Source organism: Onychomys torridus, chromosome 3 (genome assembly GCF_903995425.1).
Source record: "Onychomys torridus chromosome 3, mOncTor1.1, whole genome shotgun sequence".
Lineage (NCBI taxonomy): Eukaryota > Metazoa > Chordata > Mammalia > Rodentia > Cricetidae > Onychomys > Onychomys torridus.
The window spans coordinates 27,618,206-27,638,955 of record NC_050445.1 but is presented as its reverse complement, the minus strand read 5'-3'; the positions used below and the strand labels follow the sequence as shown (position 1 = coordinate 27,638,955).

General features: G+C 38.4%; 2 protein-coding genes across 2 annotated transcripts; both read left to right on the top strand.

Annotated features, from left to right (window-relative positions):
- The first annotated feature begins 1,243 nt into the window (after positions 1-1,243).
- On the top strand, positions 1,244-2,185 carry LOC118580589 (olfactory receptor 2A1/2A42-like). The gene has a single exon (XM_036182409.1). It carries the CDS (start codon positions 1,244-1,246, stop codon positions 2,183-2,185), a length of 942 nt encoding a protein of 313 aa, XP_036038302.1.
- Positions 2,186-16,036: 13,851 nt separating this feature from the next.
- On the top strand, positions 16,037-17,132 carry LOC118579989 (olfactory receptor 2A1/2A42-like). Its single transcript, XM_036181831.1, is given in 3 exon segments — positions 16,037-16,596; positions 16,771-16,929; positions 16,931-17,132. Coding segments are annotated over 3 exon segments (921 nt in total).
- The last annotated feature ends 3,618 nt before the right edge of the window (positions 17,133-20,750 follow it).

The following is a 20,750-nucleotide window of genomic DNA, read 5'->3' as shown; positions in this document are numbered from 1 at the left end:
TCCTGCCTGGCTACTAGCCAATCAGTATTTTATTTATACAGAGCGATATCCACAGCACTTCCCCTTTTCTTTTCTTTTTTTTAAAAAAAGGGAAGGTTTTAACTTTCACATAGTAAAATTACATATAACAAAACAATTATCAAGCAAGAATTAATCTAAACTTTGCCACATGGCTCGTGGCTTACAGACATGATAAGAATAAATTAGTAAAATGTAACCATTTTGTAAGTTTTAAAAATAGTGAGTATCCTTCTTCCTTATTTTCATTGCAGACTATTCTTACTCTGATAAAACCGAGAAAGGGAAGTCAAAACAGACAACACATTTGGAAAATCCCAAATCAGGGCCACCCTCCAAATCCCTGAGAGTTCACAGGAACACAAATCCAGACTAGTTCAGTGTCCAGTATTGTAACATCATGCAACTGAAAAAAAAAAAACTGACCTACTTTCTATGTGTAGAAAAGTAGGTATAGTGAATTAATAATCCTTTTAGTGACCTAGTTACCAAATTATCAAACATTGATTTGTGTTCATTTATCAAAACAATGCATATATATATATGTATATATATATATATATATATATAGAGAGAGAGAGAGAATGTTTTTGACAAATAAAATATAGAGATATATAACTCCATATAGAACTATAATTAGATACTATTTCTACTACCAACTTTCTCCCCACTAACATTGCAAGTGAGTGCATGTGCTAAACTTCACCTTCTACTCCATACGGCACCCAGTTAGTATTGCCCATCAAAAACAGCCTCTATACTCCAGTTACAATTTAAATATTTGTAAATAGGTATTTACAATTTTTGTAACAATAATCTGATTTCTACCAAAGAATTCTCCATTCTCTATTATTGTCTGGTTTTTCCTGACATTCTTCTTCTAGAAGCTCCAGTGTTCTTGCTCCAATGACTCTCTAACAGAGTGGCACATGTGAAACGCTGAAACACTATTTCCTGATACTTTTGTACACATAGGTTTGGTAGTTCTGAATTACATCGGTGCCAATGCTTCTAGGTCAGTAATTGCTGACATATTTCCCTTCTGAAATTGAATGCCAACATTGAAACTTGAGCAGATGGACAGACAATTTCACTACTTGATACATAATACTTTAATTAATTTACTTGAATAAAAAATAAAAAATACTCATGAAATAAAATAATAAAACAGATGTTTTAGTAAGATTATGTCTCCTAGAACTCTCTATCTCTCCTTCACAGAAAAATGGAAGAAAATCAGACAATGGTCACAGAGTTCATCCTACTGGGATTCTGTCTTGGCCCAAGGATTCATCTAGTTCTTTTTCTACTTTTCTCTCTCTTCTATATATTCACTCTGTTGGCTAATGGGACCATCCTTGGAATAATCTGCCTGGACTCAAGACTCCACACTCCCATGTACTTCTTCCTTTCCCACCTGGCTCTTGTTGATATGGCCTATGCCTGCAACACAGTGCCACAGACACTGGTGAACCTCTTGGATGAAAAGAAGCCCATCTCCTTTGCTGGATGCATGACACAGACCTTTCTCTTCTTGGCTTTTGCACAAGCAGAATGTCTCCTCCTTGTGGTGATGTCTTATGACCGGTATATAGCTATCTGCCACCCCCTACACTACACTGTCATCATGAACTGGAGAGTGTGTAGCATACTGGCTGTTAGTTCCTGGATATTTAGCTTTCTCCTGGCTCTGGTCCATTTAGTCCTCATTCTAAGACTGCCCTTCTGTGGACCTCATGAAATCAATCACTTCTTCTGTGAAATCCTGTCTGTCCTCAAGCTGGCCTGTGCTGACACAACACTCAATCAAGTCGTCATCTTTGCAGCCTGTGTTTTCATATTAGTGGGGCCCCTGTGTTTTGTACTAGTCTCCTATACACACATCCTGATGGCCATTCTGAGGATCCAGTCAAGGGATGGCCGCAGAAAGGCCTTCTCCACTTGCTCTTCACACCTCTGTGTGGTTGGGCTCTTCTTTGGAAGTGCCATCGTCATGTACATGGCCCCCAAGTCCCAGCACCCTGAGGAGCAGCAGAAAATCCTTTTCCTGTTTTACAGTTTTTTCAACCCCATGCTGAACCCCCTGATCTACAGCCTGAGGAATGCTGAAGTCAAGGGTGCTCTCAGGAGGGCACTGTGCAAAGAAACTCATTCCCAGTTGGTGTGATGTTTGAACCAAAAGCCTCAGTAGTTTCCTCTAATCTTGGTCCCCAATTATTTCCTAAATCCAGAAAAGTTTATATTGCCTTCATATCTGTATCTAGTAACATATGACCACACCCTTTCTCTTTATTTGTAAGGAAAATACTACATGTGGTGCATCAATTGGCTTTCTATGAAATGAGGTTTTACCAGACATAGTTGTTTTTATTTTTAGTTGAATTTATTGGCTATAAAAATTAAATAATATTCATTTTCTGGGTCCCCAAAATAGAATAAATTCTATCAAAGTTCTAAATACATAGCCTCACAAATTACATATGTCATAAGATTAAGAAGAAAACAAGATTCATTCAAAGGCAGTGAGCCCAAAGCCCCCATGTAGAACTCTACCAGTCTCCTACAGTTACCCTTGCCCCGTCTAAATATTACTCAGCAGTTTCTTCAAAACCCACAGATACTGAAAGAGCTTTAACATTGTTTATAGATTTGGTACATTCTGGTTCATCAATAAGGATAAGCATGAGCATTGTCTGTTTGAATAAGCTGAAAGTAAAAATCAGATTAAACAATTTGGGTGGTTTAAGGATCCTGTAGAATGATGACCTAGGATTTATACATGTGTATAGACTCTCTCTGTATGTGATTTCCCCTATGGTCCATATGCATGTCACTGCCCTCCTAGGGCATTTCTCAGCCCTGACAGTAAGCTTTACAGGATGGTGCTAGTATCTAGCTGACGCTGCAGTCTGGTAGTAGGTTGAGCTTTGCTGATTTGATCTAGTTAACCAATGTCTGGAGACTAGAGATCAGTCCCCAGAAATTTCAATTGTATTCTCAAGGAGTTAGCTATAATTCATTTCTCTCCTGACTTGAAATGGAATAGACTTTCATGTCCAGAGTCTTTCTCTGTGTCACCATGAAGGCAATTGTCTGATGTGTTTAAAAAAACAAAAAAAAAAAAAAAAAAAAAAAAAAAAAAAAAAAACAAAAAACTGTGTGCTCTTTGTTCAATGGTTAATATTTCACCCACTCTTAATAAAGGTGTATAAATGAAGACACACAGAGTTAGTCACTTACGAAGCAGCAAATACTACACAGTGATAGAACTATGTTGCTGGATCCTAACAGCTCCCTTGAGGGAGGGAGTTAGAAGGTGCAGCATTAATAGCACAGACACCAGGAGTCAGTTGAAGGCAAATAGCAGACTCATATATTCAATAACAAGAAGGCTTTCTATACCCTCCTCCTAGCACCCAAGCTGTGTCCCAGTCTGGTGGCATTTGTGTGGTCATCCCTCATTGGCTGGGCACAATCAAGAACTCTGACAGCACTTATTGCTAGGCCCTCAGACAGACTCCAGGTTGGCTCATAAGGAAGTACATTATGGGCATGCCTTGGTAACTTGTTTGAGCCAATTTCATCAGCCCTATGGGCCTGTCCTACTATAGAACTTTACATGGATCATTTCATTTGGGTATCAAAAAAAGAGAGAGAGAGAGAGAGAAATCATGAAGAAGTTTCCATCATCATTTGTTTTTTGAATGGGTACAATCCACATAACAGCATGAGTTGGACTCTGCCTTAGCCAGTCTGACTTCCAGGTCCTCTCTACTTAATCACGCATGCCTATCAGTATCAGTGCTCTCAAATATATAAGGATATATATCCAAAGATAGGATATTGTGAGTAAAGGCAGATTCTTCACAACTGAATAATTTTCATAGTGAGCTTACCTGAGTTCTAAAGTCTGATTGACTAGGAGTCAGGCATGAGGGGTTGACTGTACTGCATAATGACACTGGTAGTCAAAGTATCATGAAACTTTTAGAGAAACAGAGAACACAAAGAAGTTGAGAATATAGGTGATTCTCAATGAGCATGGAGATTTAGGCCAACTAGGACCTGGAACCAGGATATCCTGATTCATTCTCTCCTCCTCCTTCTTCTCCTCCTCCTTGTCCTTCTCTTCCCACTTCTCATCTTCCTTCCATCTCCCTCTCCTCTTTCTTTCTGACATAAATTTGCTCATGAAAGCATTTTGACTCTACACTGAAATGTGAAAAGAAGTAGACATGATAAGAAAAAACTACTCTAAGATCAAGGAAGCACTAACAGAAGACAGTAGCAATGAGCTATACAGTGACACAGAACACAGTGGAAGATAGAAGAGATGGTGTCATTTATTACCATATCTCATAAGTGGGTGGAGCAAGACAGATGTTTCTTAGACCATTTCTGAAAGTAGCCTTTCATCAAGACAAAGGAATTTAGTCTTAATTTTTGCATTCAAAAATTAGAATCATACAGGTAGTTTTTACAGAGCAAATGCCACCTGAAAGACTGGTGACCTTTATCCAGCCTAAGCATGGCAGTACTTGGACATCTTGCTCTTCATTAGTCACATCCTATTCTAGATGTATTCAGTCTTTATAAAGTTTCTTATGTGCTGCACAGTGGTGGCACATGCCTTTAATCCCAGGACTCAGGAAGCAGAGGCAGGTGATCTCTGCAAGTATGAGGCCAGCCTGGTCCACAGGGTGAGTTCCAGAATAGTCAAGGCTATGCAGAGAAACCTTGTCTTGAAAAATAAAAATAAAAATTCTTATGGAGTGAATATTATTGATTAATCACATTTCCCAGAGTGGTTGCAAAGGAATTGCAAAAGTTAGTTATTTTAAAGCTATTAAAATTATGATGTGCGTTACTATTAGTCAGGTGAAAGGTGGAAGTTATGAGTCTTTCAAATGGCATGTCCCCAGTTACAAAGACCCTGTACTATGAAATACCGTTAATAATGTTGAGATATTAGTTCTCATATCTCAAAATGATAGAATGGGGTCTATGGTGGTTTGAAAGAAAATGCCCCCCCAACGGATTGGCACTATTAGGAGGTGTGGCTTTATTGGAGTAGATGTGGTCTTGTTGAAGAAAGAGTGTTACTCTGGGGTGGGCTTGGAGTTCTCCTTTGCTCAAGCTATGCTCAGTGTGGTAGACAGCTCACTTCCTGTTGCCTGCAGATCAAAATGTAGAACTCTCAGCTCCTTTTTCCAGCACCATGTCTGTCTGCATACTGCCATGTCCCTCCATAATGATAATGGACTAAACCTCTGAAACTGTAAGCCACGTCAGAGAAATGTTTTCCTTAATAAAAGTGGCCATGTTTGTAATGTCTCTTCACAGCTATAGAAACCCTAACTAAGACAGGGTCTCTAGATGAAGTCAATTCATAAACCATGTTCCACTGGTTCCCAAGGTGTCTCTAACATGTGGACTTGATACTCTGTTGTTGACCTGTAAAACTGTTTCTTCTTTTTTGCTAGGGACTATAATCCAATATTTTTTATTGTATGATGTTTTGTTCCCTCAGATAATATGGAGCTATGACAAAAATATAGATTCATATTTGGCAGGTCTGAATAGGATGGGAAGATACCTGAATTTTTAACCATCTCTCCTGTCCTGCTGATATCCTGGCCCACAGACCACACCTTGATTATTTATCCTATACATTATTTATACTTGACTTGCTATTATTCTTAGAAAAAGTAGGAAGAATGTGAGCATGCATTCTCATAGGGCCTGACAGCTGTGCTGTGTCATCAGACCACAGGGAAGCCTTGACTTCTTGCTTCTCAATGAGCTTTAATAGCAACAGCCATGTTTAATTTATGATTTCCTTTTGTTTTGTGTGGCTGTTTCTTTTTCCTGGGGGAGTTGTTTTGTTTTGTGTGTTCTCTCTTGTATTGGCATTGTACCAGAAGAACACAGCTGACTTTGGGTCTTTACAGAACAGTCTGAGAGCTAGATGCTGAGGTCCTATCAAATAATGGAAAAAAATCAAGATAATTTTTTTTATCTTAATAGAACTATGGAAAAAATCAAGATGATTTTTTTATCTTAATGTGTTCAGTTATTTCACACTGATGTATGGGGAGTTGAGTAGTTCCCCAGAAATTAAGCAATCTTTTCTCCAGTGAACACCAGAAGGCTATTGTCTGACTTACTTCCTACACTATCTACTGGGAGTGTCTGATTGCATGAGTTAAATGCTCAGTCCTACAAGATATCTCCACTTCATGGGACAATCCTCAGTCCCTGTTGTGAGACCTATGGTGCATACTAACTGTAATTCAGGATTCTAATCTCACATCCACACAGCCTTAAGATCTTACCCATATTTCTTCTGTTTGTACATGACCTCTGATAAAAGTAAGAATGCCAGGCTAGGTACCTCATATTGACAACTGTGTTCATAATCAGGACTAATGGAAGATGCTATCTTTGCCCTATGCCTCAGTGAAGGCAACAGTAACAGCTGAGACAAAGCCTATAAGAAATGCTGCCTCTTCTATTCTCTGATTCAATCATTTCAAATAAACACCTGCTTTTAGAAATCAAAATCACTCAGCATAAACAGCTCAGAACTGTACCACCACTCTCTTCCCAGAATACTTCTCTCATACTATCCTGAAGATATACCCACAATATCTTAGGTGCTTCTCCAACAGTGGGGAAAGGCTCCTTTACAAATCTCCCAAGTTAAAAAAAGAAGATGAAGTTGGGTAGAGAGAGGTGAGGGAAGACCTGAGAGGAGTTAAGAGAAGATAAAGAATATTATCAAAATCTAGTGCATGATATTCTCAAAAACTATTTCAAAAAAATCTCTTCAGTGATAATTTATTTTGAGCAGTGGTCACACCCTTCCATTTTATGCTTTTTTATTATAGGTTATTGATATATATTATGGGTTTAATGTGTATTGTTACTCTCAGTTAAATACTATGGTTAATTTCTACATGTACTTTATGTACAAAAGTTTTAAATATTCATTGAAAGCAAATAATCAGTGTTAAACATAATATAAATATTTTACTTAAATTAATGCTGGCTGCAGTTGGCTTTGTACATTCAAATGTTTGTGTACCACCTTCTTGCTCTTCAAACAGTAAATACTATCAAGATTCATGCAGCTACTTTCCTCAGAGTTGAAATGCTCCCTCCTAGAGGAAAGCCCATAAAGTAAATGACTGAAAAGACTCAGGAAATAAATACATAAAACTCACAAGACTCAGGAAGTTCCTGACATTTAGGAGATTCACAGGGCCTTTCCTATGGTTTTCTAAGTAGTAATGATTGCTGTGGATACACGCCAATGATCCAAGATACCAGTAAGTTGTCCAGAGAGTTTAGAGAAGCAGCATGAGTTTTCACACATGCTGAGTGGGCCTTTTGGAATGCAGCTGCATTTGAATAATCCATGCACCTGTGAATAACTCTTATCTTTATTCATGTAAACAACCCTAGTAACATTGATTCTCTAACATAGATTTAGATACAATCATTTGGTCTGTCATCCGTGCCCTATCTGGGGTGAAGCTACATTGCTCATGTCTCCTCAAGAGAAGTCATACAGTACAATAGCATCTGACTGGGGCCAACAGTTCAAAGAGAGTTGGGCAAGAGGGGTTGCATGATTTCTACAGTGAGTGTGAGATGTGTAAATATTTGCTTGTATACTGGAAAACAAGTAGTTGAAGTTGTGTGTTTCCTGAAACTCTGATTAGAATTATAAACTCTTTAATTTGTCTTGCTTTGCATTAAAATTTTGTCTTTCTGGCTAAAATATATAGTAAGATTTTTTTCCTTTTATTGAAAATAGATCTTTAACAATAATTTATTTAATTATTTTATGTGTGTTGGTGTGAGGGTGTCAGATATCCTGGAACTGGAGTTAGAGACAGCTGTGAGCTGCCATGTGGGCACTGGGAATTGAACCTGGGTCCTCTGGAATAGCAGCCGGTGCTCGTAACCACTGTGCCATCTCTCCAGCCTGAAAATAGATTTTTTTATGTATATAATATATTCTGATTACAGTTTCCTCTCTCTCTATTTCTCCCAGTTCTGCTCCACTTACCCTCCCATCCAGATTCATCCTCTTTCTGTCTTTCATTAGAAAACAAACAGGCTTCTAAGGGATAATAATAAAATATAATATAGTAAGATAAAGCAAAAACTAACATGTCAGAATAGGAAAAAAACAAACAAACAGAAGGAAAAGAGCCCCCCAAAGGCATACCAAACAAATATAGTCACAAAGGACCAATCATTTGCACACAAGGGAATCCCATTAAACTAAAAAACTGAAAGCCATAATATATATGCAAAGGACCTGGAGGATAAAATGAGAGAGAGGGAGGGAGGGAGGGAGGAAGAGAGAGAGAGAGAGAGAGAGAGAGAGAGAGAGAGAGAGAAACTAAAAAGAGAATAAAATAAAAATAAAAAAGCAAAGTCCCTGACATAATATTATGAGATAAGGTAACTGGTTTCATGTTTACATTTCTTCTTTGGTAGCATGCAGAATACTTTCCTATACCAAAGACACTAGAGCAACTAGGCAACAGCTCACCTTCTCCATGTTCAATGATGTGTGTAGGTTATATCTTCAGCAATGGATCCTTACCTTAATTTTGGGGAAAGCATCCTATAATAATGGGAACGCTCTGGGTTGCTTGGTGATTCCATGGGATTCCTTTGCCCAAAAACTGAATTAGATGAAACCCATTCCTCACACTGGAAACTTCATTTGGTGACAAAAGATGTCCAGTTGGGGCTCTTTTAGATCACCTTCATATATAATGTATATAAAGCTTCTGCTATATTATGTTTCCATTCTACCCCTCAAATGATCCTTAATTGTAGCTGTCTCTCCCCTTATTTCCTGTTCCCTCCTCTCCCTAATTGGTCCTCCCATTCCAGTCCTCTCCCTTGTCCATCTGTAATTATGTATTCTGTTCCCTTTCCTAGGGAGATCCATCCATCCTCCCCACTCCTTTACTCTATAGTTAATCTCTGTAGTTCTACAGATTGTACCATGCTTATTGACTTAACAGCTAATTTCCACATATAAGAAAATACATTCTGATAATATTTGTCTTCCTGGGTCTGGGTTACCTCACTCAGGATTTTTTTTTTCTAGTTCCATCATTTTACCTGTGAATTTCATGGTTTCATTTTTTTAAACAGCTGAGTAATATTCCATTATGTGAATTTATCACCTTTTCTTTATCCATTCATCTGTTGAGAGACATCTACGTTGTTTCCAATTCCTGGCTATTATGAATAAAGCAGCAATGAATATGGTTGAGCAAGTGTCTCTGTGGTATGATGAAGCATCCTTTGGTTGTATCTCCAAGCTGAATCTTGAGGTAGATCTATTCCCAGCTGCCTGAGGAACTGCCACACTGATTTCCAATTTTATAAATGCCCTAAAATTTATAATTTTCAGAGAAATTATACTTACATTAGTTATAGTTCATATGGACACAAAAGGAGATGAAAACTATAAAGACTATATGTACACACTATATGTTTCATACAAGGAACAATACTTTGGGCTTCCTTTAACAAACAAACAAAAAAAAAAACATGTTTTTGAGGCTGGAGAGATGGCTCAGAGGTTAAGACTGCTCTTCCAGAGGTCCTGAGTTCAATTCCCAGCAACCACATAGTGGCTCACAAACATCTATAGAGATCTAGTGCCTTCTTCTGGCCTGCAGACATACATGCAAGCAGAACACTGTATACATGATGAATAAATTTTTCAAGTGTTCATTTTCAGCTAGGTGATGGTGGTGCACACCTTTAATCCCAGCACTCAGGAAACAGAGTAGGTAGATTTCTGAGTTCAAGGCCAGCCTGGTCTACAGAGTCAGTTCCAGGACAACCAGGGCTGCACAGAGAAACCCTGCCTTAAAAAAACAAAAGGGGGGGGGGTATTTTCATCATTAATACGTTCTCATAGCAAATGTGAACATGTCCTGCAAATGTGGGAAACACAAAAATTCTCCCTTGAGTTTATGCCCTAACTCCAGACAACTATGGTTACAAATGTAATAAATTCATTGATTTGTAATTTTTGGAGTACCTTCAAATAGAATCATTATCTCTCTCCAATGCCTAATACCAGAAAGAAATATAAATAAAAGTGAGAATGGTTATAGATAGTAAAACATAGTAAGTGAAGCAGAGACTTTGGTCTCCCTAGGAAGGCACAGTCTCTAAATCAAGAAACCTTCATCTTACAGGATGAAGCCTAGAGAGTTCTTCTAATAGATTCCCTACATGGATAGTTTGTACTCTAGAAGGCACTGCCTTAAGCCAAGTCCCAAAGGCCATTCTGGGATTCCTTGGCTTCTCTGAACTCCCCAGTCCTCTCTCTGCCTTCCTATGCAGTTCTCAAAGTATGTCTACAACTTGGAGTGTGACTTTCAACCACAAGAGATTTCAGGGACCTTACTTCTCACTTCTACTACAGACAAGGGAATCCAGATTCTATCTAGGAGAGGCTGAGCTTCAGAGTGGATTCCAGGAGTTCATTCCCTCATTCTACTTCTTGACAAGTTCATCAGAACCATCTAGAGATGAAGACAATGCAATGGGAATTATGAGATAAAAACAATGCCAATATTCAGAGACTCTGAGGGTAGTTGTCTCAGAGATGTACTCTTTAACTGTCTGTGATTCTTAATTGCATATCCTGTTGAGGGTGAGAACAATAGAAAGAGATCATTTCTTTGTGTTTCACTCAGAGAGAGGAATACATAATGTTTCAGGGCCCTGCTCTTTCTAGGAGACTCAAAGAGCAGCCAACTAGACTAAACGCTCAAAGAATAAAATCTTCTTTCCTAAGGACTACACTGCATTTCAAGCAGCCTCAGTCATGAGTATTCTACAGTTCCCCAGAAATTTTGTGGGAATAGGATGCCATGCCAGCCTCCAGCTGTTTCCCCTTCTGATATCCTTAAGTGTTAATATGTGAGTCAGTAAGGTTATATAAATTTAGTACACCAGAAATTCCTCCCAGACAGCCTGGAGCATCCTGTCTTTGCTTAGCTCTCCCTGTTATTGCCATTCTTTATTGCTGTATCTTGATGAGAAATTAAAAGATTATCTCTATGAATGCTAAATACACATGCTTATTCACATTCTATGCAAATAGTAATTTCCATATTATGGGTTTAGATGAAATGTGTGGAATAATTTTCCTACTTAACAGAAACTATAGTAGAATATGTTACAGGGTGCTGTTCCATTTCATTGAAATTAATACACACTGGTTGTAGTATGAAGATTCCTATGGGAACCCACAGAGGTTTCCTAGTGATAACTGAGCTTGCTTTACCAGCAGGACTGCATAAGAGGATGATTGGACCACAGGCCTAGATACCAGGTGTTTGGAAGGGTCTACACTTGTCTGTATCTAGCAGGGGAGGTCTTTTGCCTTGCCCCTTGGCAGTTATTAAAAAGCCTTTTGAATAAAGTTCTGGGCCGTTGGGTATTGACCCTGGTCCTTCCGAAGCCATCCTGTGTTTCTGTCTTTCCTCTCTTCGGCTAGACCTGTCATTCTAGCTAATATTTCTTATTCCTCTCTCCTCCTCATAGGAACCCTGTAAAAGGTGGGAGCTGGCCTCCCACAGGTTCTATTTAATTCTTTTCAGTGCTGTCAAAATACATGCTAAGATTATGAAGATTTTCTTGCATTGGACTATAAAGCCAAATGCACAGTAAGCTTATGTCTTATATGTATCTCTCATTTAACTTTAAAGACCTAGAATGTAATCAGTAAGTAAGCATGTATGGCATATTTTCTGGAGCCGAGAAGATGAATTTTGAGGTCTGAATAGGAAGAGTATGGGAGGGGACCAAGGTGTCAGTGACAAAGTGGGAGAAGAATGATATGCCCAATAACTAAGTCTTCTGCTTAGTAAATTTTTATATTTACTATTTATATTTTTATTTACCTCTTCACTTGGCTCTGTAGCACATTTTTACAATTTTTTGTTTTGTTTTGTTTTTTTGGTTTTTTTTTTTTTTTTTTTTTTTTTTGGTTTTTCGAGACAGGGTTTCTCTGTGCAACTTTGTGCCTTTCCTGGAACTCAGCTTTGTAGACCAGGCTGGCCTCGAACTCACAGAGATCCTCCTGCCTCTGCCTCCCGAGTGCTGGGATTAAAGGTGTGTGCCACCAACACTCAGCATCAACATTTTTATAACATTAGAAACATCAGTCTGTCACACTTTGCATTCCTACAGTACTGGGTACATATGAGGTATGACCCAGATGATGAACTAGGATTCAAAGATTAGTGAATAGATGATCCTACAAGACTGACCTTCAGTTCTTCCTGGCCCATTATAGTCTCTGTACCTCGAAAAATCATTTGCCTCATCAATCCTCACCCTATAAGATAAGTTGGCAAAGTCTCTCTCTCATCAAAGAGAGAAAAGTAATTACTTCTTCCTTAGTAGTTACAAGTAGGCAGCCTTCATTTGAGATAAGAAACTGAGTAAAAACAAGATGGTTTTATGACTGTTGCTTTACCCATGCCTGCTACTATAGAAAAGAAATAGATAGCTTATGAAACTTAAGATTTACTTCTTAAAATATGATAGACACCAAGTTCTGATACTTTATTTATGTATAAAGAAATGCCTTCCTTCTGAGATATTGCCTTTAGCACTTTAGAGCAATCAGATTTTGTTGTTTGTTTGTTTTTTCAAGACAGGGTTTCTCTGTGTAGCTTTGGAGCCTGTTCTGAACTCACTCTGTAGATCAGGCTGGCCTTGAGCTCACAAAGATCCACCTGCCTCTGTCTCCTGAGTGCCTGGACTAAAGGTATGTGCCACCACTGCCTGGCACCAGATCATTTATTAACCATCGTAGTTTGACAATTTTTAATTTCTGAAGTCATAGATACAAATATTAATGGATATCATCATAATAATTCTTTAAATTTACACTGGGAACTGGAATATATTTCAATGTGAAATCCTTGTGGACCCTGGAAATTTAATGCTTTGTTTCTACTTGATTGTTTTAATTAACATTAGATACATTGCCTAGCTAGCAAATGGAAAAGATTATAAAGATTAGCATGTACTAAATTCAAGTGTTTAACATGCTGTGAACCCCTCAAGTGATCTTATCCCATTTTAAAGATCTTACTTTAATATGGACCCTAGCGATGCGTTTTTTCTGGGTTGTAGGAGTCATTTCCTGTAGCAGAAGGAGTGAACTTGCAATAATTAGAGGAGACTTTATTATAAAAGAAACCAGCTCGTAACACAGCAACAGCAAGTGGTTTACCGGCTTGTTTGTATTCATTCGTTTATTGTCATTTATATATATATATATAAAACATAGTTTTTTGATATATATTGTTTCTATATCGCCAGATATAGAAAACAAGAAAGCCTGCTCTCCAGCTTTGTAATAAATGATAGGCTACTGTAACAAAAGAGTCCTAATGTATCAAACATATCATCTGTATTTCTTCTTTTGCTATGAAAAAAATCACAACCTAGTGTTTTTCTATGCCTGACGTATTTAATTGAGATCGTTTGTCAACCACAAATTTATTATTATCCTACCATTAAATCATTGTATGCCCTTTTAAGTATATATTACTTTGATTGTTTTTCTGTCAAAATGATTTGGACATTTGCTTATAAGACAATAAATGTGTCATCTATTGCCATCCCCAAGAGCATGTCTTTCCAAGGGTCTTTCTTAAAGGGTTTTCACTGGTCCAGTGTCTGATCCCCACATTTTAGATCCACTGAGGAAATTCCCATCAAGAACACCATCATGCTATGACAGAACAAGGCATAAGCCATCATGTTGAAATTATATTTATTTGAAATTTGAAATGTCTGCAAAGAACTTTGCTAATTGTATATTCTGTCTTTACAGAAATATCTGCTCTAGAAAAGGAGGTGTTACTGACAGTTGATTAAGAACATGAAATGAGAGTAAGAAGAAATAATCAGTGATAATCTTCAGTCAAGTTATTGATCAGCAGTCACTCAATCCCATCCTTGAGGACTACAGATATCCATCAGGTGGCTAGAATGGTTGTTCCAACTGGTTCCCTTGCCCCTACCCAGAAGTCATTTCTTATGCACTGCCAAAAACTGCCTCTCTTGCTAAAATCCTGCACTCCAAACACATTTCCTTCCTTCTTTCACTACAGTCTGTCTCCATACAATATCTCATGAAACTGACCACATATGATGAGTTCTTGAGATGTTTAAATCCACCTTCCACACCTCCAGGAGAATACATGAAACACCAGGCTTTCAGATGGTCCCTTCCCAAACTCTCCAGTCCTGTTTTTGCTGATAATGTCTTATTTCCACCTCCACCTTATTCTCATCAGTTCCATGTCTATTTTATGAATGATTTTCTCAAAATAAAAGATTGTCTGTCATGCCAATTTCCTTGGGAAACACTCTTCAACATTCTTTCTTGGTACTAAAGTTAATTAAACTAGAGATTGGCCCAAAACAATCATTCCTCTTGCTATTTATGGAAAAGTTGCAACATGTATAATTATTGATGTGAAGATCAGCCAAAGTTTTTCTAGTTTAAATTGCAAATTCTTGTGCTTTGGATTCCACATACAGTAAGTGTTACAAATATGAGAGATTAGATTAACAACAAAACCAGCCTACTTCTTCCTTATTTTTATTCTATACTAATTTTCTTCAGAGAAACCTAGAAAGAGAAGTCTGAATAGATAGTATATGGGAAATGTGCCTGCAAGAGTATTTATATAGGTACTTAACAAGCCACCTTCCAAATCCTTCAATGCTTGTAGGAACTCACACACACTGAGTCTGGGTAGTAATACATTTAGTGAAACAAAATTGCCCTATTTTTCTGTAATGTATTAATAATTCTGTGACTTCCCCACTTGACTAGGCACAAAATTATGAAACATTATTGTCTAATTATCAAAGCAATAATTTGGGATGGATACACACAAACAAATGTGTAGGCACACAACATCATATATCATTGTCATTAGAATAATTTCCACATCCTCCTTCCTCATGACTAACTACATTCCAAATTCTATGCATGCATCTAAACATCACCTTGTATTCAAAAAAGGCCTTGGGTTTTCTTTTTTTCTTTTTTCATTCTATTTTTATCCCCCCTCTCCTCCCTCCTCCCGCCCCCCCCCACCTTTCCCCCAATCCACCCCCCATTCCTACCTCCTCCAAGGGAAGGTCTCCCATGGGGAGTCAGCAGAGCCTGGTACATTCAGTTGAGGCAGGTCCCAGCCCCTACTCCCTGCACCAAGGCTGCACAAGGTGTCCCACCATAGGCACTGTGCTCCAAAAAGCCAGCTCATGCATCAGGGATGGATCCTGCTCCTACTGCCTGGGGGCCCCCTAAATAGTTCAAGCTAAACAACTGTCCCACCTATCCAGAGGAAGGCCCTGGGTTTTCTTACCCATCAAATGTCCACTTGCTTTACATACAGTCCAATCATTTTTTTTAAATGTTGTTTTATGATTTTCTTTGAGTGTAAGCACCCTCTAGATTTTAGCTATGATTTATACACTTAAAGTAACAATATAATTTCTATCAAATTATTTTTTCTGATATTAGTCTCATTTTAAAAGCTTTTTCACTACTTATTTTGCATTCATCCAACATGGTGTGATGTTTCAATCACAAACCTCAGTAACTCCTTTATAACCTTGTACACACAAGATAAACCATGTTTCGTGATTATTTTGTGTGTATGGTTTTCTAGTTCTTAATTGCTTCTGTGCCAATGGTTGTAAAGAAATGACCACTGGCGATGTGTCTCTTTTCTAAAAGTTGTCCAACTTTTAAAAATACATCATTAATCTATTAATGAATTGAATAAATTCTTATTGGTATTTATGGATAGTTTCTCCATTTTGTTTAAAATCTAAGAGAATTTTGATAAAACATGTTTTAAAAGAATTGAATCTCAGCTTCTGCATCCTCTTTCATAGTGAAGTGGAGGAAAATCAGACAATGGTCACAGAGTTCGTCCTACTGGGATTCTGTCTTGGCCCAAGGATTCATCTAGTTCTTTTTCTACTTTTCTCTCTCTTCTATATATTCACTCTGTTGGCTAATGGGACCATCCTTGGAATAATCTGCCTGGACTCAAGACTCCACACTCCCATGTACTTCTTCCTTTCCCACCTGGCTCTTGTTGATATGGCCTATGCCTGCAACACAGTGCCACAGACACTGGTGAACCTCTTGGATGAAAAGAAGCCCATCTCCTTTGCTGGATGCATGACACAGACCTTTCTCTTCTTGGCTTTTGCACAAGCAGAATGTCTCCTCCTTGTGGTAATGTCTTATGACCGGTATATAGCTATCTGCCACCCCCTACACTACACTGTCATCATGAACTGGAGAGTGTGTAGCATACTGGCTGTTAGTTCCTGGATATTTAGCTTCCTCCTTGCTCTGGTCCATTTAGTCCTCATCCTGAGGCTGCCCTTCTATGGACCTCATGAAATCAATCACTTCTCCTGTGAAATCCTGTCTGTCCTCAAGCTGGCCTGTGCTGACACAACACTCAACCAAACTGTCATTTTTTTTTTCTTTTGGTTTTTTCAAGACAGGGTTTCTCTGTGTGGTTTTGGTGCCTGTTCTGGATCCCATTCTGTAGCCCAGGCTGGCCTCGAACTGACAGAGGTCTGCCTGGCTCTGCCTCCCGAGTGCTAGGATTAAAGGTGTGTGCCACCACTGCCCAGCCAAACTGTCATTTTTGCAGTGTCTGTGTTCATCTTAGTGGGACCTTTATGCTTGGTGCTGGTCTCCTACACACACATCCTGGTGGCCATCCTGCAGATCCAGTCAGGGGAGGGCCGCAAAAAGGCCTCCTCTACCTGCTCCTCCCACCTCTGTGTTTGGGCTCTTCTTTGGCAGCACCATTGTCCTGTTCATGGCCCCCGAGTCCCAACACCCTGAGGAACAGCAGAAAATCCTTTTCCTGTTTTACAGTCTTTTCAACCCCATGCTGAACCCCCTGATCTATAGCCTGAGGAACACTGAGGTAAAGGGTGCTCTCAGCAGGGCACTATGCAAAGAAACTCATTCCCAGTTGGTGTGATGTTTGAACCACAAGTTTCAATACTTTCTTCTAATCTTTATCTCAAATGTTTCCTAAATCCAGGAATGTTCATTGTCTGTCCTTATCTGTGTCTAATGACATAGGATCACAAGCTCCTCCTAACCTGAAGGATTAATAATGTCAAATTCCTTGGCTTTCTAGAAGATGAGATTTTTGTAAGGCATAAAATTTTTTTCCTGTTGAATTGATTAGCTGTGAAATTAAATTATATTTTAATTCATTCTCTGAGTCTCTTTATTTGATCTGCTCATCAATCTCTCTCATCAAATTAAATGACCTGATATACTACATAAGATTCAGAAGAAAAAGAAGCTATATCCAAACACAGTGAGCCCCATATCGTATCTTACACCTAACAATTCTCACAATTACACATGAACAATCCTGGGATTATTTGGAGGTTTTAGTCATTATATATGGTACTTATCACTTTCAAATGAAGATTACTGACACATTGTGGAGTTGATTTGTTTGATGAGATGAAGGAACAGATTTAAACAAGAGCTATAGGAATAAGGGGAGAGGAGAATTTTAAATGCCATAGACCGTTGGGAGTGGTGGCACGCGCCTTTAATCCAAGAACTTGGGAGGCAGAAGCAAGTAGATCTCTGTGAGTTCAAGGACAAGCTAATTTACATAATGAGTTCCAGGACTCCAGGGTTACATAAAGACCCAGTCCCAAAAGAAACTAACCAGCCAAACAAACAAAAAACACAGACACTAAGAAGCTGCAGCATCATTTACATCATTTACAAATTAAGGGTTTCACCTGATTGTTTTGGTAGCTAGTGTGTAACAGTGTGTTTGTCCCCTAAATGAGTTGAAAATGGGCATCAGAAATTGGGCCGTTTGAAGATTCTTTACAAAGATTTAGAATGAAAAGCTATTACATATTTTTTGACATGCCTACAGATAGAATAGATTCTCATGTCTAGAGCATTTCTCAGTAACACCATGTTGGTGAACATAAAACTTGCTGTGGGATATCTTTCCATTGCTGTGAATACGTGTTGCTCCCATTGACTAATAAATAAAGCTGCATTGGCCTATGGCAGGGCAGGATGGATCCAGGTGGGAAAATCCAAGAGAGATAGAGAGAAGAGAGAAGAGTGGGAGAGACGCCAGCCCACTGCCTGAAGTAGCAACAAGATGCCAGCAAACCGGTAACTCCATGGCCATGTGGCAACATATAGATTTATAGAAATTTGCTAATTTAAGATGAAAGATCAGGCTAGCAAGAAGCTAAACCCATAGACCATACAGTCTGTAAGTAATATAAGCCTCTGTGTGTTTACTTGGGACCAAGCAACAGGATGTGGGTGGGAAAGATTCATCCCGACCACAGGGCTGGGCAGGACTGCAGAAACTTCTGGCTACACAGACTTGTTCTCACTTTGGAAGTAAATATTGTGTTTAATTGTACCTAGCTTAGAGTGACTGCAGAGCAACCACAGAACTATTGGGGAAAGATATTTAGTGTTTGATAGAATAGCAGTACAGCTGTGAAATGCTGCAATGATACTTTGACTCCCAAGCTGGCTGTATAGAGGTGTGGATCCTCCCATCTCCTGCAAGAGGCTGACAATATTAGAGGCTGTAATTACTGAAAATGATAAGCATGGTACTCAGTGGGTGAAGTAAGTTCTTGCACCACAGAGCAGTGGCCCCCACAGTATCTCTGGCATGTGGAACCAACACTTGATCACTGCTTTGCAGGAATATTGTTTACTCTTTGCTAGGCACTATAGAGTCCAATGTTTCTCACTGAATGTTGTTTTGTGCCTTCAGGTCGCCTGGGGAACTTGTAAAAATATGGATTTTGATTTGGCAGATCTGAAAGGGATGGACAGGCATTCAAATTTCTAATTATCTCTCTTTTCTTGGTGACTGGCAGACCCACGGACAGTGCTACGGGGAACACTGTTAAATCTGAAGTTCATGGGGAAAGTGGAAAACAAATGATAGCAAGCTTGTGTTCCCACAGGACCTAACAAACGTGATGTCTTATCAGACATTGGGGAAGCTCATTCCCTTTGCCTTCTTGATGAACTTTGACAGCAATGGCTCAGTTTGACTTACGACTCATTGTAGTTTGTTGGTGGTCATTCTATTCATTCCTTCAACCAGTCATTCACTATTTTGGTTCTTCTTGTTGTCTCAGTACGTTTGCTTTGTCTTGTCTTGTTTTTTGTATTAGACCAGAAAAAAAAATGCTATTGTGCATAATCTGCTTTGTTCCTTACAGAGCAGTATGAAAGCTATATGTTCAGATTTATTAGGGACTGGAGAAAACCAAGGTGAATTTCATACTCTTACGTTCTTATACCCAGCCAGCACTTAACCATGGATGCCCAATATGTGATGACTTCTCCCATAAATCAAGCAATCTCATCTTCAGTGGCTACCAGCTGGATGTCCTTTGATTGATTCTAAAACCTTCCACCAGGAGATAGAGTCTGACCTCATGAGGTAAAGGATCAGTTCACACAACTGCCCAACGTCAGTGTGTAATAACAAGTGTGAATTGCAATGCAAGCTTCTGACTGACCAGCTACAATTCAAGTTTCTAATCTCATATCTATATCTTAGACTTCTACATCACTCATATTTTTTCTGCTCATACATCTTTGGTAAAAAATGTGACCTCTATTAAATAACAGAAGGCTGGGAATGGCTTCATGTTGACTGAAGTGGGTACCTATATTCAGGTGTACATCCCCAATTACAGACATACATACATCCACAAAATTAAAAATAAAATGAATCTTTCAAGACAGTATCTGAATTTCTTCATGCTGACTTATAATCATTTGGAAATAATAGTTTCAATGAAGATCTGTTCGTTTTCTGTTTTATTCCTTTTTATAGTTATGTTTTGTATAATTTTATGGTTTCCTCCGATAGCTTTTACAAACTGACATTGCCTTATTTTGCTTATGCACTAAAAACACATAATTTAGAGGATACATTCCTAAATTTTAGTTTATTTATTATGATATTTTATACTTACCTTGATTTGATCCAAACATTTTTATGTTTCCCCCCAAAAAAACTTCTATAATTTATGAATATAGAGTGAAAAAATTTTAGTGCCCCAAAATTAGAGCTTTTATGTAATATCACAGGAGTTTTACCTCCATTAGTGGCAGAACACCTGGTTATAAAAGAGATGAAGTATTTATTAACTGTCTTCTATGCATTATACTTTAGATATGATTAAGAATATTTTTGGCTTCCCTAAAATAATATGTTTCTTGTCATAAATACATAGATAAGCATGTTCTTCAAATCTGATGTGAATTTAAGAGTTTCCATCAGGGTTATCCTATGACCCCAGAAGAATAAAATCACAGTGTAATAAACACATTAACCTCGTAAATCTTACAGTGTCTAGATGTCGACTTTCCAATTCTCTCATGTCCAATATCAAGAATAAATACAATTGAAAACAAAATTAATTTTAGAAGCAGGTATCTCCATCTTCCTTGGGGGGATAGTAACTGTAAAGTGAGCCACCTTGCATAGGCTACTGTCTTCCTGGGAAAGAATGGTCTCTGAATTCAGCATCCATTGTCTTTCAGAGTGAAGGCTATTGAG

Bases quoted from the DNA above. Each gene is read 5' to 3' on its own strand.
- LOC118580589 (XM_036182409.1), top strand. From the start codon at position 1,244: ATGGAAGAAAATCAGACAATGGTCACAGAGTTCATCCTACTGGGATTC.